The sequence below is a fragment of the Papio anubis genome, chromosome 7, assembly GCF_008728515.1.
Source record: "Papio anubis isolate 15944 chromosome 7, Panubis1.0, whole genome shotgun sequence".
NCBI lineage: Eukaryota > Metazoa > Chordata > Mammalia > Primates > Cercopithecidae > Papio > Papio anubis.
In genome coordinates this window covers 89,326,212-89,345,541 of record NC_044982.1, presented here as the reverse complement: position 1 = coordinate 89,345,541, position 19,330 = coordinate 89,326,212, and the positions used below count along the sequence as shown (strand labels likewise).

The 19,330-nt window shown below is 35.0% G+C and overlaps 1 protein-coding gene across 9 annotated transcripts in view; it reads left to right on the top strand.

Moving 5' to 3' along the window:
• Window positions 1-19,330, top strand: part of MEF2A (myocyte enhancer factor 2A) — a 161,436-nt gene that overhangs the window by 73,413 nt on the left and 68,693 nt on the right. For 7 of the 9 annotated variants that reach the window (XM_009210973.4, XM_009210975.4, XM_009210977.4 and 4 more), the window contains one exon: window positions 9,918-10,121. The exons of the other annotated variants lie outside the window; for them this stretch is intronic. In XM_009210973.4, coding sequence (XP_009209237.1) covers window positions 9,918-10,121 — 204 coding nt within the window. The remainder of the gene's footprint in view (window positions 1-9,917; window positions 10,122-19,330) is intronic. 9 annotated transcript variants of the gene reach the window in all.

Sequence of the window (19,330 nt, the reverse complement as noted above, 5' to 3'; positions counted from 1 at the left end):
GAGTCATAAAGTTATACATTTGATTAGTAGTTGACAGAAGTTTTCTAAAGTAGTTCTTCTAGTTTACACTCTGCTGGCAGTGTGTAAGAGTTCTAGCTGCTCCAGTCTTGAGCAATACTGGGTATTGTCCTTTTCATTTTAGTCATTCTGTTAGGTGAACAATAGTAATTTACTTTAATCTTAAGTTTCCATGATGTCTAACGAAGGTGCTCACTTTTTCATATTTTTATTGGCCATTTAGATATATATCTTCTTTTGTGACTCGTCTATTCACTTCATTTTGTTTTCTTCTAATGGGCTGCCCGCTTTTTTATTATTAATATGCATTCTATATAATCAGATGAGTGTTTTGTCCATGATATGCATTATAAATATTAACTCTAAAACTATGCCTTTTCACTTTCTTTTTTAAAATTTTATTTTAGAGACAGGGTCTTGCTCTGACGCCCAGGCTGGAGTGCAGTGGTGTGATCATAGGTCACTGTAACTCAAACTTTTGAGCTCACATGATCCTCTCATCTTCACCTCTTGAGTAGTTTGGACTACAGGCAGGTACCATTCTTTTATTTTTTGTAGAGATGCTGTTTTGCCCAGACTCATCAGGAACTCTGGGCCTTCAGTGATCTTCCTGCCGTGGCTTCCCAAAGCACTAGGAGTACAGGCATGAGCCGCCACACCAGGCCTATACTTTCTTAATGTTTTAAAAAATCAATAATATTTTAATGGTTTCCCATTTACCTTTTTTGCCTTTCCTTTATGACTAGTGCCTTTTGTGTCACGTTTAAGAAATCTTTACTTACCATAAGGCCGTGAAGCTATTCTTCTATGGTTTCTTCTGTAAGAACTCTTTTGGTTTTTTTAACCTTTCATGTTTTAGACCTGTTATCCATTTGGTGTTTATTTTTGTGTTTGGTTTGAGGTGTAGGGGTCAGAATTTGTTATTTTCCAGATGGATATTTAGTTGTCCCAGTACAATTTATTGCAAAAACCATCCTTTCATCACTGTATGACAGGGTTGCCTTTAGCATGAGTTGAATAACCATATGTATGTGAAACTTTCTGAATTCTCTATTTTGTTCCATTTGATTATTTGTATATCCTTGCTTAATTCTACACTGTTTTAATTACTATAATTTGATATCTGGTAGTGTAGTTCTGCACCTTTTTTTTTTTTTTTTGCAGAACCAGCTGACTATTCTTGCCCTTTTTCAGAATATCCAAATGAAACCAAGTGTCAGTGTTCACTTAAGAAAACAAAAAACCTACTGGAATTTAGGGGTTTTTTTTCCACTGGATGTATGGATCTATTTAGGGAGAATTGAAATCTTTACAGTGTCAAGTCTTACAATCTATGAACATGTTTATATTTCATTTGGTTTTCATTAATTCTCTCCTTAATGGCTGATTTTCAAAATAAATCTTCTACATTTTTTGTTATATTTATTAGTAGATATTTGATTTTCTAAAGCATTATTACATTTCTTCTCAAATTTTAGTTTCTGCATATTTGCTGCTAAGTATATAAAAGTGTACTTAAGAATTGCTAGATGACATGGTAACTCTTAAGTTTAACATTCTGAGAAATGCCAGACTGCCAAAGTGACTGCACCATTTTTGCATTCTGCCAGCCATGTGTCAGCATTCTAGGTTTTCCACATCCCAGCCAACACTTGTTATTGTCTGTCTGTCTTTTTGTTTGTTTTTCCTGTGTAAGACAGAGTCTTGCTCTTTCGCCCAGGCTGGAGTGCAGTGGTGGGATCTCAGCCCACTGCAAAGTCCACCTCTTGGGCTCGCGTGCCATTCTACTGCTATAGCCTGCTGAGTAGCTGGGATTACAGGCACCCGCCACCATGCCTGGCTAATTTTTTGTATTTTTAGTAGAGACGGGGTTTCACCGTGTCAGCCAGGATGGTCTCGATCTCTTGATCTCTTGATCCACCCACCTCAGCCTCCGAAAGTGCTGGGATTGCAGGCGTGAACCACTGCCCCCTCCCCCCCCGGCCCTGTCTTTTTTATTGTAGCCATCGTGATGGGTATAAACTGGTACTTGTGGTTTTAGTTTGCATTTCTTTGATGGCTGATGATGTTGAGCATCTTTTCATGTGCTTATTGGACATTTATATATCTTCCTTGGAAAAATGTCTATTCAAATCCTTTGCGTAATTTTTAATTGTTTTTTAGTTGTATCATCATTTTGAAAGCTGTTTTTATTGGTTGTAGAATTCTAGATTGGCAGTTTTATTCTCTTAGTACTTTGAAGCAGTTGTCTTCCAACTTCCATTCATTTCTGTTGAGAGGCCAGCTTTTGATCTTAAAAAAATTTTTTTTTTAAAGATAATGTGCCTTTTTTTGTTTTGTTGCTTTGAAGCCTTTTGCTTTTCCTTTGTTAATATACATTTTTACTGTGATGGAGCCACAAGGGGCATGTGTCTTCAGATATTGCTTGTGTCCCATTTTTTTCCTTCTCTGGGATTCTAGTTACATATACCTGTTTTGTGTCCCATACATTTCTTATGTATTTTGTCGTCCTGTATTTTTTACTCCTTTTTACCTCTCTACTTCAGTTTGAATGTTTTCTAGTTACTTATTTTCTAGCAATCTATTTTCTAGTAAGCCTTTCTCTGCTTTTTAAAATTAACTGATGAAACAGCCTAATAAGTTCTTAATTTCTGATAATATAGTTTCAATTCTAGAATTTCTTTTTGATTTTTCATTTTTATGTGAAATAGCCCATCCTTTCTTGCATTTTTTCCATTTTAAAACTATTTTTTAAAAATATTAGCCATAGTTATCTTTAAGCTCATGTCTGCTAACAGCTATATCTGGATTACCTGTAGGTCCATATCTGATCCTTTTTTTTCTTTGTTCTCAATTATATGATGCAGTCTTTTGACATGTCTAGTGGTTTTTTAATGAGCCTTCAGACCTTGTATGTGAAAGATATTATAGAATCTTTTTTTTTTTTTTTTTTTTTTAAAAAGGGAGTCTCGCTCTGTTGCCCAGGCTGGAGTGCAGTGGCCCGATCTCGGCTCACTGCAAGCTCCGCTTCTCGGGTTCACGCCATTCTCCTGCCTCAGCCTCCCGAGTAGCTGGGACTACAGGCGCCCGCCACCGCGCCCGGCTAATTTTTTTGTATTTTTAGTAGCGACGGGGTTTCACCGTGGTCTCGATCTCCTGACCTTGTGATCTGCCCGCCTCGGCCTCCCAAAGTGCTGGGATTAGCATCTCCAGTCTGCCTGCTTCAGCAGCTTTCTGATATCATTAAACAGATATTGGCTATATTTCATTCTGTTTTACTAGTTGATTTCAGTGGGTTCTTTGGTCTTGCAACAACTACTCCCTCTAACCTAGAAGCAGACATCCTTATATACTTAAAAAAAAGAAAGAAAGCAGTTTAAAAATAAATGTTTTTTCTAAAGGTTCCAAAGGTAGAATACAGAGAACAATACCTCAAGGATTGCTATATTCATTATCCAGAAGGGTCAGTGCTGACACATCTGTTATATGTATTTTTATTTTTATTTGTAAAGTGAAAAAAATTAGAGATTTACTGTCCTCTTTATAATTTTTCCTAGTCTCTTCCTACTTTCCTTCTCATGATAACCCCTGTCATGAATTTACATTGTATTTTCTTTGTTTTTTTTTTTTTTTAACAGGTATTATTTAATATTGTTTCAGCATGGGTTTAAAGTTTTACATAATGACGTTTTCATCTGCACTTGCTTTCATCTGCACACAATGTAGTGTTTTAGATCCATCTGCTCTTATTCATTCAGTACAGCTAGTTGTAGGAATAAATATTCTTAATTCATCAATACTTCTATCAAAGAACAATTAATGTTGTTCCTAATTTTTTACTATTATAAATGGTGTTGCAGTATACATCTGTCGACCTGTCTCTTTATACATGGGTAAAAGTTGCTCTGTGATAAATACTTTCAGAAGGAATTGCTAGGCTGAGTATGTCCATCATCACCTTTACCATGTTTTCAAGTTGCTTTCTGAAGTGATTGTACTAGATACACTGTAGTAAGTTAGTATGAGAATTCCTATTTGCCCATATACTTTCCCTTTCCTTCTTTCTTTCTATCTTGTCTTCCTTTCTTTTAAAACTCTGTTTTTTATGTCTTTGTCCTTTTTAAAATTTTATTTTATTGTTTTTTCTGGTCTTAGGAAAGTGAAATGCAACCTGTTTTTGTGGTTTGCTTATTTTGTGCTGGGTTGTTGGTTTTGATTTTTTTCTCTCAGTTCTTTACATATTCTGGATATTCTATATGTGTTGTCTCTGTTTCGGATGGTATCTTTCAGTCTTTACCAAAACATTTTGTAAACACTTATTATGACAGGGCTTATCACAGTGCTTTATAGTGGTTTATATTGCTCTTATTTCCGTAGATTGTGAGCCTTTTTAAGTGTGTTAAGACTTGCTTTATTTCCTAAATCATGATTGGTTTTTTACATGTTCCAAGTGGAGTTGGGTAAATATGTATTCTTTAATTGTTGGATGCATGTGTCTCCATATATCTTTCAGATCACTCTCATTGTTGTGTTCAAACCTTCTGTATTCTTTGTGACTTTTGTTTTTCGTTCATTGAGATCTATCAATAATTGTACTTACCACAATGGTGGATTTGTCAATTTCTCTGTATATTTTATTCGTTTAATACATACTGTTTTATACATTTTGGGACTATTTCATTAGGCTTGCACATATTTAGAGTTGTTGTACCTTCTTGGCGAATTTCGCAATACATATTGACCATCTTTATCCGCAGTAAGGCATGTTTGTCTTAAATCTACCTTACCTCACCTTGATATAGCTACACATTTCTTCCTTTCCTTTTCTTTTTTTCTTTTCCTTCCTCCTCCCTCTCTCCCTCCTTTGCTCCCTTTCTCCCCTCCCCTCTTTTCTTTCTTTTTTTTTTTTTTAGACAGGGTCTTGCTCTGTCACCTAGGCTGGAGTGCCTTGGCATGATCATGGCTCACTGCAGCCTTGACCTCCTGCGCTCAAGCAATCCTCCGGCTTCAGCCTCCAGAGTAACTGGGACTACAGGTATGTGCACCATGCCTGGCTAATTTTTGTACTTTTTGCAGAGATGAGGTCTCACCATGTCGCCCAGACTGGTCTCAAACTCCTGAGCTAAAGTGATCCTCCTGCCTGGTACTCCCGAAGTGCTGGGATTACGGTGTGAGCCACGGCGCCCAGCCAGTATTTTCTTGATAGGTCTGAAACTCTGTGTTAACTTTCATCCTTACTGTTTCCTTATGTTTTAGGTATGTCTTTTATAGATAGTATAAAAGGTTGGATATTGATTTTTTATCTAGTTTGTTACATCTCTTAACTCACCAGTCTAGTTGATTTTTATTTCCTGTGATCTTGTATATATTTGTACTAGTCTACATGATCCTAGTTGATCATATAAATTTGTTAGAGGGCCCCAGCCATCACAAAAGTCATAGTATCCGCAAAGAACTCTGATCGAAGCTCCACACAGAGCCCCCCAGGGAAAAGAACATTGGAAGAAGATACTTTATCCACCTGGTAATCCACCAAACTTGGAGGTTCTGAGTAAGAATGGTTGAGAAGTCACACTGCCAGAGGTTAGTCAGTTTCTACCTGGTATCTTCAACTCCTATCTCCAGCAGAGCTTCTGTACTCCTCAGGTTTTATTCTGGAGGGCGTCTGTCTGCATCAGCATGGCTGCTAATTCTCTTGTGATGTGGCAGGCATTGAGTGTTCCAAGCGGCAGAGGTGAGAAGCACAAGTTGAACCCAAACTGCTGTTTTAAAAATTTGTCTTCTTGGCCAGGCATGGTGGCTCACGCCTGTAATCCCAGCATTTTGGGAGGCCGAGGCGGGTGGATCACAAGGTCAGAAGATCCAGACCATCCTGGCTAACACAGTGAAACCCCGTCTGTACTAAAAAAAAAAAAAAAATACAAAAAATTAGCTGGGCGTTGCAGGGTGGGCCTGTAGTCCCAGCTACTTAGGAGGCTGAGGCAGGAGGATGAAGTGAACCCGGGAGGCGGAGCTTGCAGTGAGCCGAGATCACGCCACTGCACTCCAACCTGGGCAGCAGAGCGAGACTCTGTCTCAAAAAAAAAAAAAAATTGTCTTCTCATAATCCCACTGGCCAATTTCTTCTCCAGAATACAAGCCTCCACACCCATTACCCTGTACATTTTCCAGCATAACCTCTGGGGTTTCTCACTGTTTCTTCATTATTCCTTTACAGATTTATTCAACAAATTTTTTTTAGCACCAACTCACTGCTACACAGGATCTTTGTTTTAGAAGCTGAGTGTGCAGCATTGAACTTTTTTCAACTTACATTCTACTCAGATGACTTTTTTTTTCCAGCAAGTAATGCTTTTGTTTTTTTGTTTGTTTGTTTGTTTGTTTTTTACCCCTAACAAGGGCTTGTAGGTGTTATACTTCATGAGTTTTTTTAAGTTTGAAAATGTTTATTGTCTTCATACTTGAAGTCTAACTTGGCTAGGTCTAACGTTCTAGGTATAGGCCCTATTTCTTTTCCCCAGAACATCGTAGAGATTTGGTCTTCTGATTTTGAATGTTGCCAGAATTCTAACACCAGACTGAGTTTTTTCCCTTCTTAAAAGTGACCCACTTCCTTCCTTGGTGTACACGGTATTCTTTCTTTGACCTTGACATTCAGTAACTTAATCTGAATATGCCATGAATTTGATTATTCCGTGTCACTTTTTTTAAGAGATAGTATAGCCTTTCTGTATTTTATTTTTTAATAAATATTTTCCCTTTGTCAATTGCTCTGGGCTTTTTTGGTGTCTTCATTATCTGTCAACAATACAAACAACTTTTTTTCTATTCATTTTAGTTTTCTGTTTTGATTCTTTGATTTTTATTATTGTGCTAAAAATCTCTGTTATGATTTGATTTTTTTTCTCTTCTCATTCTTTTCTGAGCCATACCAGCTCACATTTTAGATCTGTGATCTCTGACAGTTTTGGCAATTAGGTATGAGTTAACAGAAATAGCTTTCCTATAAAATTATTTTCTTTATTTGCTTTGTTTCCACCTTACCTGGCATTCTACATTTAGAACAAGATTCTTATTTCAGGGACTTCTCCCACTTGTGAATCTTCTGGCACTAATCAGAGGATCCTCTCAGAGGACATTGCCATTTTTGTGAAGAACTCAGTGTGAATTCTCTGAATCCACTTTCATTTTCATCTAAGTTTCATCAAATCTGGCAGATGAAAATTTGTAGTTTGGGATTCTTACTTTCCTTGAAGAAAACCCAGTCTCTTTTTTATTATGTATGTATGTATGTGTATGTATGCATGTTTTAGAGGAGTAGAAAGGAGTAAACACGACTTTATTCCATTTTGAATTTATAACTAAATTTTGTGATTTCTTTATATAAAGAATTTACATCATTTTAACGTAATTAAAATCATCAGTTTAAAAATATTGTCTTAGAATAATAAAGTTGAATCTTGAGTTTTAATTATGTAGTTAGTATTCTGTAGCCTAATTTTAGATTACGTTACCTCTTTCATATGAAATTTATGAACTAAAACGTGGCTATATTGTAAAATTAGTAATTAACACTGTACTAATTAATTAGTTGGCTTTTACTGATTTTTCACTTTTAGATGTCGTAGCTATATATAGAAGGAAAATTTCTGTATGACAACCAAAAACTTCTTTTGAACTGAAAACACTAAAATTGAGGCAAAATGTAGACTCTTAGCAGTTTGTTTTCTTGCTTTGAGACTTGTTATATTTTGTTATAATCTGATCTTCTAGGCATAATACTCTTGTCATAAGTGATAGTATTTTTTCATTCCTTTCCTTATTGCTTTCCTCCATTGTATTCTATTTTGTTTTTGTTTGTTCCCAAATCTGTTTGTAAAAACAAGTACATCAACAGATGCTGAGGTTTTTTTACTTGTATCTGTTTTATATTGAGAAATTTTTTTTTTTTTTTTTGAGACGGAGTCTTGCTCTGTTCCCCAGGCTGGAGTGCAGTGGTACAATCTCGGCTCACTGCAAGCTCTGCCTCCCGGGTTCACGCCATTCTCCTGCCTCAGCCTCCCGAGTAGCTGGGACTATAGGCGCCCGCCACCACGCCCGGCTGATTTTTTGTATTTTCAGTAGAGACGAGGTTTCGCAGTGTTAGCCAGGATGGTCTCGATCTCCTGACCTCGTGATTCGCCCGCCTCAGCCTCCCAAAGTGCTGGGATTACAGGCGTGAGCCACCGTGCCCTGCCGAGAATTTTAAAGTATCAAATATAGACCAGTATTCAAAGATAATTTGTAAAAGGTGATTTGGATATATGACACAATTTACACGTAAATATGTATCTTGAACAGACTAGATTGTATTGGCTAGTTAAATTTTCTTGTTAAATGAAAATTTAAAGAACCTTCTCAACTCTATTTTCATTCAGTTTACTAGCTAACAGAATATTTGAGCGGTCATATAATACCTGGAGTATTGTGCTTTGTGCACTTGAGAAATACAGAGGAGACATAAGGTTTTGAGACGATTAAAGAGATTAGATCTACATAAAATTAAGAGTGATTAAAGTGATTAAATGCTAAGATGTATAGATGTTAAATGAATTTGGTGTTACTATAGGGAGAAAACAGATACTCTGCTTAAATTTAGTGAAAACCGTTGAACTACTGTACTACTGTTTAATTTTATCATGCTACATAGGAAATAAAACAGACTGAAAAAATACAGAAATGTCTTTGAATTGTACATGTGAAGTGAATTTTGTTGTTGTTTTGCTTTTACATGTACATATTATACCTGTAATGAAAGAGGATATTAAAGTTATGCCTGTGAAAAAAATTTCTAGTGGCTGTAATTGCTTTTCATGATACTGAAGATCCTCTACTTCTTTAATAGCTACTGCAATAACTGATTTTAAGTCTAGCCTAATAGTTAAAGTTATAGGAAGAAAATCATATGATAGATATCCATGGGGAAAATTGCTGAACTTTATGTTGTTTCACAATTCCAAAGATTATTCAAAAGTACATTCTTACTGACCTTTCAAAAACTGTTTTTTAAATAGACTTTATGTTTTAGAGAAGTTTTAGGTTCACAACAGCATTGAGCAGAAAGTGCAGAGAGTTCCCTCGCACTCCTTTCCCATCCCTTATTAGAAGAAGAGGGATCAAGGGTAACTCTTGCTCACCCCAAGGAGGGTTGTTGGGTGGCCTAATTTTTATATGGCATGAGCTTCAAAATATTTGAAGTTTTTGAAGGGGAGGGAAAGAAAAGCAGTGTCAAAGAGAGATTACAGAGCATAAAAAGACATCTCTTCTAGGGCCTTCAGTCAGTATGAGGGATGTAAATTAAAAAATTTGGCAGGGTGGGGGAGGGGTCTCTGTTAGAGAGGATTTCAGGTGACAGATTTCAGTTAAAGAATTTGAGGACTCTGGGGAATTTGCTGATCCCAGACTGTGAATTTCAGTGGACACAATAGAGAAGGGCTTGGGAGGGAGGAGAAGTATGTTAGATTAGTAGATGTATTTAGTTGTTTAGGGATTAAAGTCTGGCTGATGCTACGTTACCTGGCTGGGATTTGCGGTTTCTGATGGTAACAATTTTAACTGAATGATAAGGGAACACTGATCAGCTGTTTCCTTCTGCGGTTCTTCCCTTCTGTAGTGGAGTGGCAGCCAAGGATAAGGAAATACTTCCCCAGGAGACAGCTCTGTCAGAGAGCTTGCATATACAAAACAAATGTAGGACTGTAGCACAATGGGAGAGGGAAGGCTCATATGGAGCAGGAAGCTGGGAACCTTTTCCATCTTTGAAATCTGGCTCAGTATTAAGAAGAAGATTCATCTTCAGATAGCCCATATTCAAGTACTACTAATGCTTTTAATAAAAATATACCTTTTTTATTGTTTAGGTCACTTTTACAAAGAGAAAGTTTGGATTAATGAAGAAAGCCTATGAACTTAGTGTGCTCTGTGACTGTGAAATAGCACTCATCATTTTCAACAGCTCTAACAAACTGTTTCAATATGCTAGCACTGATATGGACAAAGTTCTTCTCAAGTATACAGAATATAATGAACCTCATGAAAGCAGAACCAACTCGGATATTGTTGAGGTAACATATCTAGTAATGTGTGAATTGCTAGTAATGCGTGAATTGCAAGTAATACTGAAATATTTTAATAGCATTAACTGTCAGAATGACTTTTACATCTAAAGCATAAATTAGGTATATATGTGTCTTTTCTCTGAATCATTTCTTAGAAGAGTGATTGCTGTATGGCGACTCACTTGTGTTTTAAACATATCCTATTCATTCAGACAAAGTAAACTTGTTTTACCATGTATACCAGCATAATCTAGCATTTCATCTATGATTAGTTATTTTGTATGAGTTTTAAAATTAATATTGTAAGAGACATCATTTTTGAACAGTATGAAGTTACAGTTTTGATATATCTTAATCATTTCATTATGTCATTGACAACTCACAACTTCAAACACTTAAGAAAACAACAATTGTATAAATAATATTTGCTTTGTTGATAGTGCTTTAGTTGGGGAAGAGGAGAAAGTCCTCATTTTCTTTATCTGCTGCCTATTTGGTAGCTCTCATAGTTCTACCAACCTAATTAAGTGAAAAAGAAAAGGATTTATTATTAGAATGATTTTCTCAGAAATAGTGTTTTACAATAAAACCTTCAAAATGGAAACCAGTATGCTTCCCCCTTTATATCTTCTGTTTCAAGATCTTCCGTAAGATAACTTTTCCATGTGTATTTCTAATCACATTTTAAATTAGCTTCATAGTTACTTTTGTCTCTTTTGTTTATATTTGGAGGTTTTATTTTATATTTATTCAGCGGAGGAGTTTTTTATTACTTGAAAGATGCATATTTTGGCTTAGTTTGTAATAGAAAAGTATTAAGTTAGGCATTTAACCATGTGAGGATTTTGTAGAACAACTGAAAAAGAACAAATGGAGTCCTAATCTAGATTGTATTTCTAATATTTGAAATTAAAGATAATTTAGCTTTTTTGTTGTATAGGAATCTAATTTATTTGTCTCCACAAGTTATTATTGTTCCAAAAATGCATTTTAAATTTCCCCTATACTTCTTTGCCTTAACTGTCCCTCTTTGGGCAGTGATTGATACCATTACTACACACATAAAAACTATTACTTACATTTTAAAAACAACTTTTGTTACTTTTTAGCCATTTTTTCAAATGAGAAGTAAAAGTATAGCATAATTACAGCTGGGACTCATCTCTGTTGCTTGACTTATCCACAGTTTTATTTATGGGGCTTGCTGCTGTTAACCTCCCCGAATTGTACATGAAATTTTTTTATTTTGCTTTTGTTGATAACTTTGATTAAACTAAATGGTTATATCTTTAGCTAAACTCCTTAATGCAGTTATATTTACATCATTTATAAATTATATTATTTAGCATTTATGTTATATGTTATTTATTTATAACACTGTATAGTAGACCTTTCCCCTGTTATATGTCATGAATACATTTTGTATTGTGATTTTGTAAATTAGGGGCTCATTCAGGTAAGCTTTGTTAAGAGACTTCATAACTGGATTTCCTTGAAATGGAGAGTAACTCTGTTGTGTTTAAAATAGCTTCTTATGTTATAAATCTAAATGTCTCATCAAAAGTTACACGGCCTCAACTCAAACCAATGGAACTGACTTTGATAATGTCAGCAAATAAGTATTCTAGCTAATTTCATTATAGAGGCAACCACCTCCTTAACCCTAACTACTCTGCTCTTTCATTGCAGTAGTTGTTATTCTTGGTCCCTGGAAGTTGAGGGTACTTCACAATGCCTAAAGCTTACTTCCCTAGAGAATACGGAGAATGCAGTCTGATTTAATCCTCGTAGAATTTTCAAACTACCTCAATCTTCATCTCTGTTGTGGTCAGCAAAGTGTAAGAGAGCAGATCCCAAACATTTTTTTAAGCAGTCTCCTGTATTACAGTCTGTTTCAATATGAAGGAAAACTTTTGCAGCTCAATTGTCAATTGGGATTTTGATGTTTTCTTTTCATTTGCATTTCCTCAAAATAAGTTAAAATGAATCGTGTTAATAGTTCCTTGTGAAGTTCTAAATTATATAAATACGTTAGATGGAAGACAGATTATTCGGGATTAATTTATTGTGGTAGAATAAATTACAAGGCTTAATTCGCACTTCTTATTAACGTCTTACTGAGTCAACTTTTATGAGAGTGGTTGGTAAACTTGTAAGATAGGCCTTTTTTCACATATGAAGAAGATGCAACCTATGTCCTCACTAGTAGTGCGATTCACATATGAGTTCTTTTTGCCAGTGGTGTAATGGCTTAGGCCGATGCATCTATACAGTTTGCTGTGGTCCAAATTAAGTTTACAGGATAACAGTAATGAAGTTACTTACATAGAGCTCCCTATGGGCCTTAGTTTTTACAAAGCGCTTTACAAGTATCTTGTTTAAGGATATTTTTGGAATACCATTTTTTCCTTTTTCACAGTTTCCTTTCAGGCAGTTGTATTAATGGGAAGCAGGCTTTTTGATGCCCATTTACTCATTTGACAAATATTTGAGGGGCTTCTATGTGCTTTGCAAGTTGATCTTATTTAGACATTCCTAATTCAAGCCAGAAGATTATTCTTCCTACCCATATTTTTATAAACCATTGAGATATACTTTTACCAACAGAAGATTTTATGTATATTTATAAAAACTTTGAACAAGTTGGTGATAAGGTTCTGGACTTCTTAACCATCTCATGTGGTTGAAAACATCAGGAGAAAATAGAGGCATAAACAGTTATAAGTGATCTACTTTACAGTGTTTTCTAAAGTATATGACCAATATACTTAAGAGATTGTGTCATTATATGACCAACGATGACACAAACTCTGAAAACAACAACTTCTGTAAGGCCTATAACCTGACTCCACGTATTTCCATTTGCATATATGTTAGTTTTGAAAATCAGCAGGATTTTACTTACCCTGTATTACTGAAATATGCTTTGACAAAGTCTTGAGTAGATTAACGTGGCGTCTTCATTAGATGTATTCCTTTTCTATTGTATGCAACATACAAGCCCTTTGAGGATGTACTGTGAAGATATGCTGTTAACCACACCTGTGTAGTCTGTAGTACAAGGATGCACATGTATTAGGTCTGGAGAGTTAAATATAGTGTGTTTTGTGGGAGTACTATAAAATTAATATAATGTATTAAAAGTAGTTGGTATTTGAATATTGTTTATTATAAACAGGTAGACATGGTGCTCTTATTTTTCTGTTTCAGTTTTATTTGTAAACTTAAATCCATCTATCTTTGTTCTGTCTCATTTTATATTAATTATGTTTTTAAACTAGTTCTTAAATTTAAAATTTTAATCAATTTTTAAAACTGGTTAGAGTTGATAAAATTTTAAAAATTATTTCTATGCAGCTTTATTTTTTTAATTTGTACTTACATATTTTAAATTGCATTTAGGTATTTTAAATTAAGGTCTGCAGTGTCTTGAGGATGTATATATCTCCTACATTAAGAAAGGTGAATATATGAAAAAGCAAACTTATACATTAGTAAATTAAGAGATTGCCATTAGGGTGAGATTCATAAGAGACTTCATAACTCAATTTCTTTGAAATGAAGAATATTGCTGTGTTTAAAACACATCTGACTTTAAAATGTTTCTACACTGCTTTTCAGTAGTATATTTCTTACAAAATATGAGTTTTATTTCCCATATTTCATTAGGTGACATTCCACAAAGAATGTTGTCAAAGACATACATTTTATCTTTTCAAGTTATTAAGCATTGATACAAAAATAGGTGACAGACTTTTGTTTGGTCCTATAAAATGTAGTAATTTAATTTAAACATATGAAGAAAATGTTATAACTCCTCAGTTTTCTTTTCAGTAAAATTAAGATTAAAAATTATAAACTATATTATATAATTTTACAGGAATATTAGAAATGTCCTAGAGTATAGGAAACTACAAATGGAAATTACCAGCACAAGCAGTTGCCATTGTTCATACACATGTGTATGTGTGTAATTAGAATTTATACTAAATAAAAGCCTAGAGCCAATAGAGGCTTTGGGATTCTGCATCAAAAGAACAATTATGCTAAAAGGCAACAAATGAGGATTTTAGCAGATACTACCTAAAAAACACTTGAGATTACTTTTGTATCCATGTTTTTTCCTGTCATTTGGCAGAAATATTGAAAATACTAAATATTTCTGCTTATAATTTTTTAAAAATAGCCATGACTGGGCAACATTCCAAAATCATTTGTATGACAATTCAGATTATTGTGCTGTCATTTAAGGATGTAAATAAAAGGGTCATGGCCATTTATCTCTCTTGTTAATATCTTGTGCACTATTCCCAAAGAGAGGAGTTTTTCATCACAGGAATACTACAGTACTTAAAAAAAAATTCTTCTCACATGATCTCATTTAATCTTCATACCCAAGGTAAGCTTTTTCAGAAGCAAAAATTGGGATGTACATTAAAATGACTTGCCTAGAGTCATGTAGCAATTTGGTGGCAGAACCAGGATGAGAACCCAGGTCTGTGACATGAAACTTTCCCCTTGCTCCCTAGTTTACTGCATCCAGTGGAGCTCTGGAACATTTTACCATAAATAGATAAGATTTTATACATATACCAATAATGTATAATACATAGCAATCATGAATAAGTTTTTTTTCAATAATGAACAAAAAATTAGTGAGTATAATAGCAGTAAGAATAATAGATATTATTAAGCACTTAACATGGTCTAGTAAAGACTTTCTTTGAATTATCTTATTGAATCCTTATTGTTGCCCTTATTTCACGTTGAGGCAATGGAGGCATTGATAAATTAAGTCAGATGTTGATAATTTGTATTCTGAAGAAAGAGAAAATCTGTTTATTTGAGTCTTAAAAATCCCTGCCTATTTTCAAGTTACAAAAGAATTTGGAAGTAACATCTAAAAGGAAGATAGGGAATCAGTATAATAAGATCCATCTATCAATTAGAAAATAAAAGCAGATGATAGTGAAAGTGATCATACTTGAGAGTGCGTTATTTAAAATCACTGGTCCTCAAAATGTGTAGTACCCTGACCAGCACCATCAGCATCCCCAGAGACTTCCTAGGAATGCAAATTCTTGGTCCCACCTTAGACCTACTGAATCCTCAGCTTTTGAGATGAAGCCTAAGCAATCATGAATTAGTTTGAATTAACTTGCCTTAAGTGCAGTTATAGACTAAAAGTTTCAGGTTAACAGTTTCTTGGGAGTGGCTATCCAGCTTTTTAAACATTTTTATCCTCAAGAATATCCCCTGAAATAATTTCAAACAGTGAGCAAGCACAAACTGTAATTTTTAAAACCCTCTAAAAAGTAATTCAAACTATTATGCAGTATTGGTGTGCCTTGCATCTAAGGAATACATTTCTAATGGGTTACATTTCAGTTCAGTTCTACATGGTTATAAGAGCTTGTGTGAGTGTAGTTTCTTTGAGGGGTGCTTCTTTGAGACGTGTGGTGGGGATGAGTCAGAGGTGGAATCTGGCTCCTCAGATGAACAGAAAAGAAAGTTAAATGGCTTATCTGCTAAGATCATCTAGTGCTGACCGTACAAAAGTAGAAACATGATTATGCTTGGATTTTCTGATGGTATCATGATATTCTCAAAGAGGCTTTGTGAGCCAGTCGTCTTTTCTCCCCATGTTACAGATGAGGAATGGAACAGACAGGCAGTATTTAAGAGGCTTGCCTAATGTTTTACAGGGCTGCAGTGGAGCATCAGGGAAAGGGAAAAAATAGTGAGACATCTGAAGACAAGACAAAGCTTTCCTCCACCCCCAGTCCCTTGCTCTGCTCTTTTATTCCTAACAGAGCCTGAAGCAGCAGGATGATGATTCACAGGGTGAGGCACACAATCCTCATGGCTCTCCTCCGCTTCCCACATGTCACTGCACCATCACCTCACACAACAGTCACCATAGCTCTTGTAATTTCAATTTTACTACCTTTATTTTGCTATGTATTTGAATATTATCTTACAATTATTGGTTTCTGTTTATGTGCTTTTTATAAGGGACTACGTGTCTCTAAGTGTGGTTGTTCTTGAGGTTCATATTTTTCTCCATTAGAGGTTGATACCGTTGATACACAAATGAAAGTTCATGTTGGCGGGGGAAGATGATAGATATCACCTGTATATATAACTCACTTTTCTGTAATACATTTCTTGTGATTCTTGATCAATACCTATCTATGTGTTCTTTTTATGTCATATGTGTCAGGGATTGAATATTTTATAGTACTTACCATCAGTTAAAGTGTTCCTTTTTCTCCAGAAGATATGTGATGCTTTGGTCAAATTTTTGACCAATGAGAAGAGGAGATAAAGAGGATCGAGAGAGTGGTCAGAGAAAAGTTGCTCTAGAGGTGATCCTATCACCAGAGTTCTTTAAAGCAGCAGTCCCCAACCTTGTTGGCACCAGGGATGGGGGTTGGGGGTGGGAGGAATGTGGACAGGGAGATGGTTTTGAGATGAAACCGTTCTACCTTAAATCATCAGGCATTTGATTCTCATAAGGAATGCACAACCTGGATTCCTTGCTCGCGCAGTTCACAATAGGTTTCATGCTCTTATGAGAATCTAATGCTACTGCTGATGTGATAGGGGGCAGAGCTCAGGCAGTAATGTTTACTCGCCCACTACTTACTTCCTGCTGTGCGGCCTGGTTCCTAACAGGGTCTGTGGCCCCGGGGGTTAGGGACCCTTGCTGTAAAGGATATGCTAAGTGGAAAATAAAGATGCTGTAAGTCAGAGGGGCAGCTTATGTGGAAATTAGGAAATGAGACATAGCAGTTAGTGTATGGAGTTGATATCAGCCAAGTGTCACTTTAGTATAGTGTGAAGAGTGGCATAACTGAGACCTGAGAAGTAAACCAGGTCCTCATGAGCTATATAAGGCCCTTCACTTTATCCTGCAGGTTTGAATAGCCACTGAAAGAGCTGAATAAAACAGCTACTTAGGTTTCTCCTTGCATTTCCCAAGCAGTAAGTTGTGTTAGAACTGTATGGTAATTTTTTGAAGGGAGTTGAAGAAAAAGGAAGAGAAAAGAGGTAAAAATATTGAATGTAATAGTTCTACATTTTAAAATTTATTGTACTGATGTTTATCATACTGTGTACCAGGCATTTTGCTAAACACTGGGAATATAGTGGTAACTGGCCCTATTGCTGCCTTTTTCCTAATAAGATGATATGTTGGCTATTTTACTATCTTATGGCAGAAGTCCTTTTGTTAGATACACTTCAATATCGATTTAAGACCCTTAGAATGCCAGGATTTTTATGTTTCTCATCAAATATTAATCATTAAGCATATAAATATTATAAGATAAGATATTATACTGCTGTTCGAGCCAGAAGCTCATTTAGGGCAGAAGATACTAGGTGCTTCCCATGTTTCTCAATGTTCTGTGTCAGTCTGTAAAGTAAGATGTATATAGTCTAAATGATCTTTCAGTTCTCTTGTATATAGATGGCTAATGCAGACGTACAGTTTTGTGAAACCTGGCACTTCAGACACGTAATTTAAAATTAAAGAGACAGCTGTATAGTTTTCATGTTTATTTTGAAGTTATTTTTGTGGCTCTTCTCAGAGAGAGAGTAGGGCTCCAGATTCTGCAGAAAGATATCTTCTTGCATAGATTAGTCATAACTCAACTTTTTAATTTACAATTATGCAATCAGTGCTGTACTGGTAAAAAAAAAATCCAAATGATAGTATGAACTGTATTTTAGAAAATGAGACATACTTTATAATTTTCTAGGTTTTTGTTGGTTGATTTTCAAATTTCTAACATGTTTCACTGATTGTGTACGCTAAGGGTATTTTTATAAAGAATATCATTGTATGTTTAGGTAATTGATATGGGATTATGGTTTTTTCCTCAAATAATGTTTCTTGTAGTTCTCAATTCATTAGCAGTTGATTTTAAAATGTTAGTGATTTTTAAAACTTGGTAAATAGGCACTACATGCTTAAGCCTTCTAGAATAAACCAAAGCTTTATTATGCATGTTGGACTTTATCTCCTGTAATTCAGTGGCGAGTATTTTTCTATCATGCTTTGTTTTTATATAAATTTTCTTTTCAAATAAATGGTTTATTTTATGGTAATTTCTGGGATTAAGTGTTATTTCCAGAATCTACCTCGAAAACCTTAAAAATGTTTATGCTCTGAAAAAAGAACGTAGAAATAGCAACTAGTATTTGTAGAGGAATTCAAGACATTAGCTTGCTTTTTTTCTGCCACCCATGTTCATATAGGATTATCCCATACTATTATATAATTAAAATATTTTTATTGTGGTTTTCCACATTTATAAAGTTTTTAAAAATGGTTTTGTTACTTTGGTCTATTAAAAACCTATCAGTTATGTTCTGTGGTACAGTATAAAATAACATTTTAGATACTTTGTGAAAGTTATTTGATATTAGACTCTCAGATCCTACTTAATATGTCACTTATTAGTAAAGTAACTATCTGTATTTAGTATTCTAACTCTCATATATTTGCTGTATTATTTGTTTATTGAATGATTAGTGTGCTGGGTTATTAAGCTGAAGGTTTAATAGGGCAGAGAGAACAGCATTAAATTTTTAAATCTTACTGAGTTTTGGTAATCAGTTAAAATAATATATGTGAAAGCATTTTGAAAACTATACCATCTGCTTCCAGATGTAGGCAACAGAAGACCTCACTGAAATTGATCTTAAAAATAGGGATATTGAGCGACAGAGCGAGACTCTGTCTAATAAATAAATAAATAAATAAATAAATAAATAAAAATAGGGGTATTGGTTATGTCATGTAACAAAAATTCCAGCAGCATGGTAGAGGTTAGGTAGAGGCTGTGTTCAAGCGGGCTCCAGGTCTCTGCCTTTGCCCATGCATCATTGTCTTCACAGTGGCTTTTTCATGTTGATAAAATAGCAGTGGCCGCTCTAGGCCTTATATCTGAACACAGCATCATCTAAAGCAGCACTATCTAATAGAATTCGTGATGATGGAAATGTTCCATTGTTTGTGCTGTCCAATATAGTAGGCATTAACTATGTGTGGATATTGAGTGTGTAGTGCAACTGAAAAACCTGAGTTTTTAGTCTTTTTAAATTTTAATTTAACCACATGTGGCTATTGGTTACTATATTCTTGAGCATCAATCTAAAGTATCAGAGATGAGTTGTGTCCCAGAATCCGCAGCAGATGTTCTAAA